At 45.6% G+C, this 12085-nt stretch overlaps 2 protein-coding genes across 5 annotated transcripts in view; both read left to right on the top strand.

Moving 5' to 3' along the window:
- Window positions 1–2275, top strand: part of nfkb1 (nuclear factor of kappa light polypeptide gene enhancer in B-cells 1) — a 32321-nt gene extending 30046 nt beyond the window's left edge. For all 3 annotated transcript variants that reach the window (XM_012841605.3, XM_031587122.2, XM_031587123.2), the window contains one exon: window positions 267–2275. In XM_012841605.3, coding sequence (XP_012697059.2) covers window positions 267–430 — 164 coding nt within the window. In that variant the 3' untranslated portion in view covers window positions 431–2275. The remainder of the gene's footprint in view (window positions 1–266) is intronic.
- An 839-nt stretch (window positions 2276–3114) lies between these two features.
- Window positions 3115–12085, top strand: part of LOC105911428 (diacylglycerol kinase theta) — a 29092-nt gene continuing 20121 nt past the window's right edge. The window contains exons 1-2 of one of the 2 annotated variants that reach the window (XM_031587124.2): window positions 3115–4651; window positions 9188–9267. In XM_031587124.2, coding sequence (XP_031442984.1) covers window positions 4444–4651; window positions 9188–9267 — 288 coding nt within the window. In that variant the 5' untranslated portion in view covers window positions 3115–4443. Of the gene's footprint in view, window positions 4652–5689; window positions 6198–9187; window positions 9268–12085 lie in introns of those variants that run through there. The other variant, XM_031587125.2, reaches the window with a different exon arrangement.

Below are 12085 nucleotides of genomic sequence, written 5' to 3'. Positions count from 1 at the left end.
AGTTTTGGCTTTACAGAAGTGAACTTTTACTTTTTTGATGCTGTCTTCAAACACCCACTTCAATTCACCTGGCACCTTTTTTTTCTTTGCCCTTGCTTGTTTTCTCTGATACTCACTTTCTGTCGTTTGTTCTTTCTCTCTCTCTCTCTCTCTCTATGTCTCTCTATCTTTCACTGTCTTTGTCTCTCTCTCTCATCCTCTCTTATACACTCTCTGTTTCTCTTCATCTCTCTCTCTCTCTCTCTCTCTCTCTCTTTCTGTCTCAGGGCTGTCTGAGGACCTGCTGGGCCTGAAGCTGGCCGGACCCGAGGAGGGCGGCGTGTGCGACAGCGGGGTGGAGACCTCCTTCCATAGGACCAGCCTCAGCCTGAACGAGTCCCTGGGCAGCCGCCTGGAGCTGCCTGAAGCCGCCCAGCAGGCCGTGGCCTAGAGCCAGGGCCCCAAACCAAGCCACTGGACCCACCATCCCACCCACCATCACCCCCTTGAGCTCGACGCCACCGCTGCCACCACCACCGCCGCCAGCCAGCCAGCTAGCCGAACAGCCGGCCGGCCACCAGCCTCAGTGCAACAGGCCCGACGGGACGCGCTGATGAATGGTGACCCTCTGGTTGATGAATGGTCCTGGGTCAGACCACACTGAAACACTCCACTCCAACTCAGCCCAGTTGGTTGGCATGTATTATTGGATGCCCATGACATCCCACCCCTCCCAACCCAAATATAATATGTTCATATAATAGCTTGCCAAGGTCCTTACGGACAGAGGCTACTTTGACAGACACTTCTTTGGAGTTGTGTATGCACCATTATAATCTCTTCGTTGCTTTGTTATGAAAACATTTGTCCTCTTTCTCTTAGTTTTATTTTCTCTTTTCTCTTTTCTCTTCTGGTGAGGGGGGAACCCCACTTATTTCCTGTATACCAACTGATGACTAAGCTATGTTTTTTTTTCTTTTTTTTCTTATTGACTCTATTTGAATTTCTAGAAAGTCTCAACCCAGGGGTCTGTCTAGGAAACGCCTCCTTTCAAATCATGGCTGACATTTATGGCCAGTGGCCTGTCGTAGTAATTGCGCCCTTGTTGAGTGATACATCAAGGTCATGTCTAAAGCTTCTGCACTTCTGTGGCTTCCGAAACTAAATATGGTCGCGTCTGCTCTCCAGAGGGCTACTTTCTAGAAATGTTTTTTTTTTTTTTTTTCGACTTGGCAAGGCATCTGTTGCCTTCCTCACTGAGGGCACCAAAGTCTCCCATTAGCATTTTCGACTCTAGATGTTTCTCATCCCAGATGGCTGCTGAGGCTGAACCGGCTCTGGCACGGATCCGGCACAGATCCGCTCAAGGACCGGCTGTCTTCTGAGTGGTTAACGCACAGGTCGACGACTTCCGGCTGAACTAGAAATAGATGCGTGCGGTGTTGTTGATGACGATGTCAGAGAGGACGGAGAAATGACAACGGGAGCAGGATATCATTATTGTTAGTTATATGGCGACGGAGTTTTAATTTTTTTTTTCATTGTTTTGTTTATTTGTTTGTTTTTCCTGCCAGCCGCTTATTCCCGCCTCTGTATGACACATTTTCATAAGCTGTGAGTTTGGGGGTGGGGTGTCGGTCTATACAAATACTTTCTGTATTTGAAATGAAGAGGCTTGAACTAGGTGCTGGAACTGATCTCATCCGCTGTGTCAATCGTGATGATTGACTGAAGCATATCCAGTCAGTCATAACAGACTGATTGACTGACTGATAAATGATATATGCCTTTTTCCATGCCTATAGTGGGGCTTCCGGGAGGGGATGCGACGGGGACGGTGCTGTTATTCCACTTGTCAGATCATTAAAACCTGTGTTTATTTTGTTTTACTTTAATTTCATTTTTTTTTTAATTGCTCCATATGTTTCATTCCCTGTGGACGTGGTCTCCGAAGGGCTATGTTTTTTTTTTTTTTTAAGCACTCCAATCCAGAGTTAACATCGGCCGCAACGAAACACTTTCATCCCTCTGGCTTTCTGAGTTTTCAGATGTCTATTTGTATACGACATCCAAGCATTGTAAAGTTATTTTATAGAGTTTTGTGTATTGTGTGTTTTGTTTGAGAGCAACAGAACCAATTGATGAACCAAACCAAAGGTTTGATAGGCACTGTGTTGTTTGTTAGGGTAGTATTTATGTCTGTACCCTGTGTAACAGTGTTGTACAGAGGAAAAAAAGTCTGCTTTTTAATTGGTTTTATTGTTATACTTTTTTTATAATAAAAATGCTAATTGCATGATTTATGTCACACGTCGTACTCTTTGTAATAACATGTGTTTAAGGTGATTTTAGGTAGTGTCCTGCATTTTTTTTAAACAAAGAAATAGGTTCACCACCCTTGTTAGCTCGTAATCTTTCAGTATATGGTTATCTGCACTGAAACCACTGTTTATTGAACCCCCTTCTTGATAACTGATTTTAAATTAATAATGTGTCAGTGGGTTCATCATTTATTGCTTTATCATTTCAGCAGGTCTTGAAGAAGACCACCAGGTGGAGTAAGAGTTCACTGTCTTGCTTTGAGCACTTAACTTGAGTGGCAAGGAAACCACAAAAGCAGCAGAGGGTTGTGGTGTGTGTGTGTTGGCCAGCTGCAACATATAATAATACACTAATATTGACCAGTATATTATTAATCCTAATCCTTTGTTTAATCTCTGCTGTTGCGTCATATTCAAAATCAGTGATGACTAGATTTTAAAATGTTTCATAGAATAACATACAGTGGTTGTCTTGCTATATTGCACTGGTTTTCCCTGCACCACCCATAACATTAATAGTTTTACTGAATTAGATAATTAAACTGGGTTGATAAAGTCACATCTGAACATGGTTTAGGTTGTCCTTCCTAAACTGACACAGTGTTATGAATAGACAACATACATCCACACTGTAGTTAAAGGTTTAATATGTGCTTTTTGTGTGCATGTAGACGTGCAGTGACTTGCAGTTATTATTCCTACGCATTATGCAGTCTGTTCATAGACTTAATTGAGATGTGTCTGACGCATACCTAAATAAGTGAATATGAAAAAAAAAACCTCAGATTTACAGCTTAAGATACCTGATTTTGTAGGCTGTATTAGTCCAAGCCTATATTTAGTGGAAAGGGTTTCTTCATTTCCTCTGTTTTTCAGGTTGATCTGGTTAGTCAGGAATTGAGAATTTATGTTCCTCCTCTATCACAGTTGGAAATTGTATGGCAGAAATGGGATTACTTTGCTTGTAGGCACTTTAGTGTAGGCTAGTGTATCCTCTGGTTTGGTAACATAAACAACAGGACATTCCATGAGGTATTATTGGTGTCCTTTCAAATAAAGCCAGATATTTGAATGTCACGCCATTACAAATTATCATCCGAAGCATTGCAATCGTATCCACGAGCGGCCCTGGGAAGTTTTCCGTGGTGTGTGAGAGAATCTAAAGGAGACCCCTTCCTCTTTTCGAACATCAGACGCGTGGGCGTTCGTAGCCTATGCGGATGCATAGTCCGGCAGTTAGTAAGGATGTCCTTTCCAAGTATACCAAGCTGACTATGTGTGTGTGCGTTTGTGTGTGTGAGAGAGCGAGAAAAAGAGAGCTGGGGCGTGCACAGGAATCTTTAACAGCTGCCCTCTCCTCTGTGGTCTGAGGGCGGGAAGATGGATAACACCAAGTGACGACGACCTGACGGGTTCCGTGTCCTACACCCAATACGAATTCACACAGCAAGGACGGAAATGAGATTTCAAAGTGCATTCACATAAACATTCTAAAAGCATCGTGGAGGGCAGGCGACGCTACGTGACCGCGGTTGGACTATAATATGCTCGCGGGCGGAAGTCGTGCGTGCATGTGTTGTCGGAAATCTTTCCAGTTTTCAAGAACATGAAAACAAGCAGAACCACATTTGATGCCGAAGCGGTTGTAAATCTTTGTCCTTCTCGTAAATAGTGTGGGATTCTATTAAATAAGTGGTCGGCCCGCTGACGTTGAAGAAGCAATTTTAATATATTTTTGTTTTAAATTCTCATTTTGACTGTCAGTACAGAGCTTGGAGGAAAGCAGCGGTGTTCAGGTTATTTTCCCCTTGAAGTCTCTCTGAAGTCGGTTTGTCATGAATATTTTTTTGTTTACGTAAAAGTAACCACGTCTCTGTTTTGATTATAGTAACAGGATCATAGGCGGCTTCATGGACAGAACCGGCGGTGGTAGACTATAGAAGTCTTTCACGATAAAGATGAACCATGGCTGGTTAGAAAGCTAACTCAGAAGTTAGAATGACTTGGCGTGTGAATGGCGTGGTTTAATACAGCATCCACTGCCACCAGCACAGGTCGTGGCTGCATACATCTGGAAGTACAGTTATATTTTCCCGAATCTTAAACGCTTCTTTAAACTTAAGAAACAGCAGCTGTTTTCACAATGGCAGATAGCGGTCGTGTCAAGCACACCAGTCCCAGTGAGAGCCCCCATTCTGGGCGAAAAAAGGCACAGCAGTCGCCGGGCTCCAGGACAAGATATCAGGTCAACGCTCCTGGACACTGCTTTCGGAAAGTGACTCTCACAAAACCCACCTTCTGCCATCACTGCAGTGACTTCATCTGGGGACTGGTCGGGTTTCTCTGTGAAGGTACAGTATACGCCGAGTTGTCATGGCTGTAATGGCAGTGTGGTTTGATGCCAGTTCCTTATAATCACAGTCATCTGAAGGAATTGTTGTCATTTACACAGCCAACTGGTATGCTACTTTGGTATCCTCTGTACTGAAGCGTGAACGCGAGTTTACTCTCTAATTTACACTTCTTGTTTAATTATTACTGTGGAACACCGGAATCTCCTTTTGTAGTCATCGGCACTAGCACGTCGTTTACTGTGGTTGTTAACGTAGGATATCTTTCAGAATACTGCCTGTTGTCCCCTACAGAAATATTACCTTCCAAAGCACGTCCATGTCAAAAAACCTACGTATACTGTTGCCTTACAGTCACAGTATTTGGACAGTGTGACTGTAGAACTGTGTGTGACTGTGATGAGACATATCCTGATTCAAAGGATTGATCACATTATTTTGACTTAATAGGACAGAGTAGGTCATGATCGTGTATGCCTAGTTCCTTGAGAAAGCTAAGTGAAGAACTTCCAGTTAGTGACTATAGTTCGTGGCCACCTCGAAAGGGTGAAAGGTGAACATAATTACCAATAGATTCTGCATCCTCTCTAAGGTCATGACAACAATTTGGTGTTCTGTGAGCAAGACAAACCGCATCAGTCATAAAGGTGCCTCTAATGCCATTGATCAGTAACAGGGTCTTGGCCAGTGGCCTGTGCATCGTTGTAATGCAGCAGCTACTATAAGTGGCCTTGATGTAGGTTACACCATATTTGAGTTACACTGATGACTGTGTGTCTTCGTCCTGTTAATCAGCTAGATTTGCCCTATTTTATATAACTATTGATCGTCTTTAACCTGGCACACACTCCCCTTTTTAAAAACAGAACTAGCTAACTTTTGTTGTAGTATGAGCATTTGCGTGTGACAGTCCATCCTAGAGTATACAACTCTAGGTGAGTGAGTGAGAGAAAGAGTGTGTGTGTGTGTGTGTGTGTGAGAGAGAGTGAGTGAGATAGAGAGAGACAGAGGGTGAGAGAGAGACAGAGGGTGAGAGAGAGAGAGAGTGAGAGACAGAGGGTGAGAGAGAGAGAGATTGAGAGATCTATAGAGGCCAACAGCTGTAGGCTGTGAGCTGTCAGTGATGGGTGCTGCTGGAAGTGGTTGATCCGTCGGTTTGGATGGAAGGGACCAATCGATTGATCTCTGCTCAGTGATGTGTTGCTTCGCAGTTGTGTGTGTTTTTTTTTTTTTGGTCACAGCTGCCTTAATCTCTTCAAAAGAGGTGATTTAATGATTGCACCGCCTTTCAGCCAGGGGGAGGCGAGATCAGCCGAGCCAATCGATCCCGCCTGTCCCCCCCTGCTTTGACGTCTACCTAATTAAATCGCCTATGGTTAATTGGGGCGGTGATGTGGGCCCATCCCACAAGGCTCTAGTTTGTGTGCCTGACCTGAGTCGGATTGTTTCTTTTCAATTAAGCACCAGCTAAAGGAGAAGGATCATCTTCAAAGATCTGTACCTAAAAGTCTTCCGTTAAGAAAGCGAGAAGAGTGACATACAGAGAGTGAGTGAGTGGGAGAGAATGGCAGGCATTTATGAGATATAAACGTTATACAATGTGGCCGTCAAGACCTTTGATCACCTCATGGTTGTGTGCAGACACGATGCAGCTTTTTTTACTCTCCATTTCCTCTTCAGAAGGGAGCATGCTGGAGGTAATGCGATTAGCAGGAAGAAAACTGCATTTTTACTGGAAATTTTGGCGGGTCCTGATCAAGTCATAGTTGCCTATTCATTGGCCATGTCTGTGTGGGAGGCAGCCGTGCAAGCCTCTGAGATAAAGCCGGCTTAGTGCATTCTCTCCGTAGCATGTGAGTCACCTCAGCTGCACTTTTCTGTGTGATGCAAACCTGTTTGGGAAGGCGTTTACTTTTCATGACGTCGTCCGTCCGTGTGCGACACGTAGGCAAGCCTGTTTCCAACCTTTCTTTCTTTTTGACTGAGGCATTATAATCTCCACCTTTCCTGCTTAGTTTGTATTTGTCCATTTCAAGCTTACTAGTTAAAATGATTTTCACTTATATATTCACTAAATATATTTTTGATGGGACAGGCCGCAGTCATCAACTGCAGCACATAATCATAACCTGATATGCACCTGAATCTTAACGACCCTCCCCCTCGGCTGACTAGTTAGTTAGCATGGAGGCGGGACAGGGCGTTGCTGTGCAACAGTAGGAAATATTTTTTTAGACATGGCTATAGCTGTCAAGTCCATTGAGAACCCTTCTCAATTAAAAAAGATGTGTAGCCTAGGTTTTTGCCATTGGAATGATCAGAGCTTTTCATGTTGCTCAGAGGTGTGTATGGATGAAATGAAAAAAAGAATCTAAACATTTTGCCTACAAAGCAGAGTAGGGTTGTTTATCAAGGCAAAACATCGTTGGTGCCGATAAGAATTGAGTGGTTTTCGGTGTCATCGTTCAGCGGTGGAATTTCACAGAAAGGGAAGGGAGATAACTGGTTCGCGTGTCATGCTGTATCTCTCCATCTGACTAACATGCTGAGACCAGGCGGCATCAAATTCAGCCTGTTCTTGCAGGAATGGAGGTGGGGAGAAGACTGGCAGTACTAAGCAAACAAGGCCTTCCAATCAAATACATTTTTCTCACCCAAATTACCACGCTTAAATGTGACAGGCACTGGATGGGAGTTTGCCGGAGATAAAATTCCTGTCACCTCAGAAAGTGAGGTGACAGAAAAGATGGTAATCTTGTCAGCTGAATGCTACGTCACCAGAGTCTCTGCTTGTTACTTTCCACCAATGTGATAAGTGAGTAACTATGACTGATTGTAGCGGGGTAGCACAGTGGAGGTTGACGGACAGCTCCGGTGTTACCGGGCAGACAGAGGAGGAAAGTGAGAGAGGGGGATAGAGAGAGATACAAAGCCACTGTTGCACAATCTGCGGCAGTGAAGTCGTGATTGACTCTTTGTGGTCGGCATGGCAACAGATCATCCAATGGAACCAGGCAGGCGGCGCGGTTCCACGCGGCGTAGGGGAGAAGATGTGAGCGGCTCTACATCTACATCAGTTGAAGATAAACAAGGCTACCGCCCTCTCTGGTAGCTCGTAGTAAAAGGCCTTTTGGAACACCTGGTTCACCCTGGGGGGTGCGAGGGGGGGTGGGGGTTGCTTTGGGCTTTGTGTGTGAATGACCTGCACTATTGATTGGATGTGCAGCTAATACGTTTTGTGAACCAGGCCCTGGCAGTGAGTTCTATTCGCCATTGTAGAAGTGAAGAATATGTCACACACAATGTCAATAACCTTCCAGAAAGCCAGCAAACAACAACAACAACAAAGCCTAAACAAATAAACAGGCTCTGCGGTTAGTCTACAGGATATTACATCCAGCCAGACCCACACTGTTTGTTGGCAGCATCTTAAGCAGGCCTGGGTCCCAGAGTCGCGTGACCTGGGCTGAACCTCGCTTCCTGGCCCACTTCAGGATGCAAAACCCGCAGACTCGTCACCGCCGAGCGTCAAAGCTCGCTGGGAGTTTGTATCTGTTCGCCGCGCGGGGTGTTTGGCCACGAGTTCTGGTGTTTTTTTTTTTGTTTTTTTTTGATGGTCCGCAGGTGACGCCGGTGGCCCTTGCCATAATCCTCCCGTGCCCTTTCGCCAGGGTCTGTAAATAGATGAAACCATAGACACAGGCGCTGCCGCTCTGCTTCAGTCAATGCATATTAATAGTCGTGGAAGAGTGCCAAAAAGTCTGCGGCACGATGACAATCGTCTATCCATATCTCCATCAATCTGCTGCGTGGACTCTGTGGGAATGAGCAGAGCTATACTAGGCACAGAGGAAACAATTGAAAATGTTTATAACAGGAAATGACATGGTTTCTTTTTCTAAGTCTTGTAAGAAAACTTGCTGTAGCGCTGCACAGTGTGTTGGGGTCCTTTACGAAGGGATTTCCAACTGTCAAGTGCCGGCAGTTGGAACCACACGAAAAAAAAAATGCCTCAATTATAGTTTCGTCTCATCCTGTATGATACTAAGCTACTTTATCTGTCTGTTGCCAACGGTTTTGTCTTCTATAGAAAGAAGGTATGGGAGAGTCGTGTGGAACTAAAGCTGAAGGAACACAGCTGACTAACATTAACTGGAACAATCAAATATTTGCCTGCTTCTCATACATGACCATTGTACTTAAGGCTGTATAATATGAATGTGAAATGAATGTGCTTCTTTTCACCAAACCAAAAGCAGGCTCCCATGCTTGTGAAAATGGCACATTATTTGGAAAGCAATATGTCAGGACTGTTAGAGCCAATCTACGTCAAAATTTAAAAGGGCATAGGAGAATGGCATCACAATGGTCTGTTACCAGATCCGGGATGTGGATCAGTATTTTCAAAAGCGCTTATATTTCCTGCATCTGCGTAAGTGTACATCCCTCTTGATGTTAGCATGTTACACTGACAATCCACCCTTGTTTGTTTGTCTCCCCTCATCCCCTCTCTTCCTCCCCCTGTCCTCGCCTCAGTGTGTAACTTCATGTCCCATGAGAAGTGCCTGAAGCACGTGAGGACGGTGTGTTCCTGCATGACTCCCACACTGGTGCGGGTAAGTAAAGGCACCTTCCGTTCCTGACCGTTGTTTTTCAGGATGTCCAGTTTTGTCCATCACACAAACATCCAAGGGCTTGTCTAGTCTCCTACACAAATGTGTTAAAGTATAACATGATACGAAGATGAGTGGTACCATCATGTTGGTGCTTTGTCTTCGGAGAAATGGGGAATTTTGCAAAGGAATTTGAAATGCCTCTGTTCTCTTAGGTTAATGACGGCTAGCCTAGCTTAGCATGAATACCCTATAAATGCGAGTCTAAGCTCATAATTGGCTGACGCTGACAGGATTGGCAGCTCGTCTGCTTTCCTTAGTTTCACAAAATTGCCGTCCATTAGCTCATGGCTTCATTGGATCGATGTGATGCCCTGGCAGCAGGAGATGTGTCTGAAGAAGAGTCTGCTCTGTTCCCAAACTGCCCTGTGCTCCAGTTTCTGAGAAGGACCTCAGTTATGAGATTAACTCATGCCATACATCGTTATATCTGCACACAACTGTAGTGTGTGTGTGTGTGTGTGTGTGTGTGTGTGTGTTTGTGTGTGTGTTTGTGTGTAATGGGTGTATGTTTGGATGAGTCTTTCTCTTGCGCATAATTGTTGCATTAAGGTGCACTCCAGTGCCTGCCAGCATTGCTGCCTTTGAAGGGGCGGCGCGCACACAGCCTACTAATAAATGCCTATCCATCGCAGCCTCAGGAATGGAGTGTTCTCCTCATCAGGGAAGCACCGTGCTGTTGTTGCCTGCTGTCCTGCGGGCGGGAGACTTGATTTGAGCACTTAATGGGGTCCAAGGAGGTACCCCTGGCACCCTAGCCAGGCTCCTAATTAGAGCTCCAAGGGAACCTGTGGGACTCCCCTGCATGATGGCTCAGGCCATAGCCCACTGTATGTATGTAGATGCTGTTTGGCGGTGATGTTTTTTGTCGAGTGTTCTCCTTTTGCGGGGCTCTGGCTGAGTCGACAGCACCACAGCCACAGGCAGAGTGGGCCTTGAAGGAGGGTGAAGAGCTTAACGAGCGTAATCACGGCCCCTTCGCCAACCGCCCCTGGACCCCCAGCCCACCACACCACACCACACCACACCACACCACACCACACCACACCACACCACACCTCGCCTCCCCAAAGCCAGAGGGGAGGCCAAGGACGACCCAGGAGCTGACCCTGGAACAGCTCTGGTATGACTCTGGGGCAGAGCGAGCCGCTGTCTGTGTGTGTACAGCTTATTAAGCCACACATGGGGAATCTCTCAGAGCGGGGGTGGGGGAGGAGAACCGGGACCAAACTGACAGTTAGGCTGAAGCTTAGAAAAATGGGACGTCCTGTGGAGAACTGCACTTTACATAGCCCAATGTTAGTCATACTTCAAGAGGAGTTTGAAGAGCAGAACATATGAACTACTGTTTCAAAAGCAGTGCACTTGTGCACAGAATGGTGAAGTACACGGCTTCTCTCCTTCTCTCCACAGCACGTCAGGGCCTGAGTGATCTATTAACCTTTGAACATTTCTTATCGGTCACACACCTTTCTTCAGATAGCTCGCACAGGTTGGCGTACCATGAACTTTTATTCACTGTGTGAATTAAGGAAAATCTCTGAACTTCACTTCACAATAATAATTGCAATAATCACAAATATTTAACAAAATCACAGGTTTGTTTTACAAAATCAAAATGAAAAATCATTGCTGACTGAAGTGAATTTTGTCCCACACCGTTCTTTAAACATGCATCTATTTGTGGCACCTCTCCATCCTCCTCTTGAGAACGCTTCAGTTCCATGGTGCGTCTGAGGAAGCTATTAACAGGAGCACGGTACCTGCAGGATCAGAGGGAGGAGGAAATGAGGTCACATCCTGTAGGATGCTCTGCAGTCTGCAGTAGGAAGTCTCCTGGGAGAACAGCAGCCAACCAGGAAGTGTCCCCGCTTTGGACAGGAAGTGGTTGGCCGCGAGAGGGTGGAACAGGCTGCTGCTGCTCAAGGTCGCCCTGGCTCGGAGAGCAGGGAGCGTGGTCACCAGAGATACAGCTGCCGTGGAAACCATCGGGATGAAGGCTTTTGTTTTGACACACAGCACAGGGGATGTTTGTACATTTTTGAAAAGTGCTGGAAACTGATGTGTTTGTTCAGGATTTTGCAAATTACACATTTTTTGTTAATTACACATATATTACATATCAGACATGAACAGATGGTAGAGTACACCGCTCTGTAATTATATGTAAGTTAACGGCTGCTCGTACACCTTGTCTGAACCATTTGATCTGAGGTGGCTAGAGATTTTAGATCACCTGTATGCATGTCTCTGAGGGCATATATTCTGGTATTGTTCCTTTAGTTAAGATGCAAATGCAAATATGAAAGCACACACACACACACACACACACACACCTGTGACAAGGCACAAGACAGAGTCTCCTTCCCAGCATGTCAGGGCCTGAGTGATTGTGTGTGTGTGTGTGTGTGTGTGTGTGTGTGTGTGTGTGTGTGTGTGTGTGTGTGTGTGTGTGTGTGTGTGTGTGTGTGTGTGTGTGTGTGTGTGTGTGTGTGTGTGTGTGTGTGTGTGTGTGTGTGTGTGTGTGTTCATCACCTGCTCCCTAGTTTGCTGAAGGAGGATCGCAGGTGTCCTGGCCTGTTGTTCAGTGCCTGTGTTCCCACTGTGACTGACACACACACACCCCCTCCTCCAGGGCTGTCACACTGATAATAACAAAGGCCCCGGTGTGTGTCTCTTCCCTCTAAGAAAGAACCGCCGAAGGGCACCTGTAGTCAGAGGCGGTTTGGTTGTTGAGTTTTCATGAGGCAGTCGCTTCTCA

Source organism: Clupea harengus, chromosome 20 (genome assembly GCF_900700415.2).
Source record: "Clupea harengus chromosome 20, Ch_v2.0.2, whole genome shotgun sequence".
Taxonomy (NCBI): Eukaryota; Metazoa; Chordata; class Actinopteri; order Clupeiformes; family Clupeidae; genus Clupea; species Clupea harengus.
Note: the sequence above shows the minus strand (reverse complement) of the source record. Positions and strands in the feature narration are given on the sequence as shown.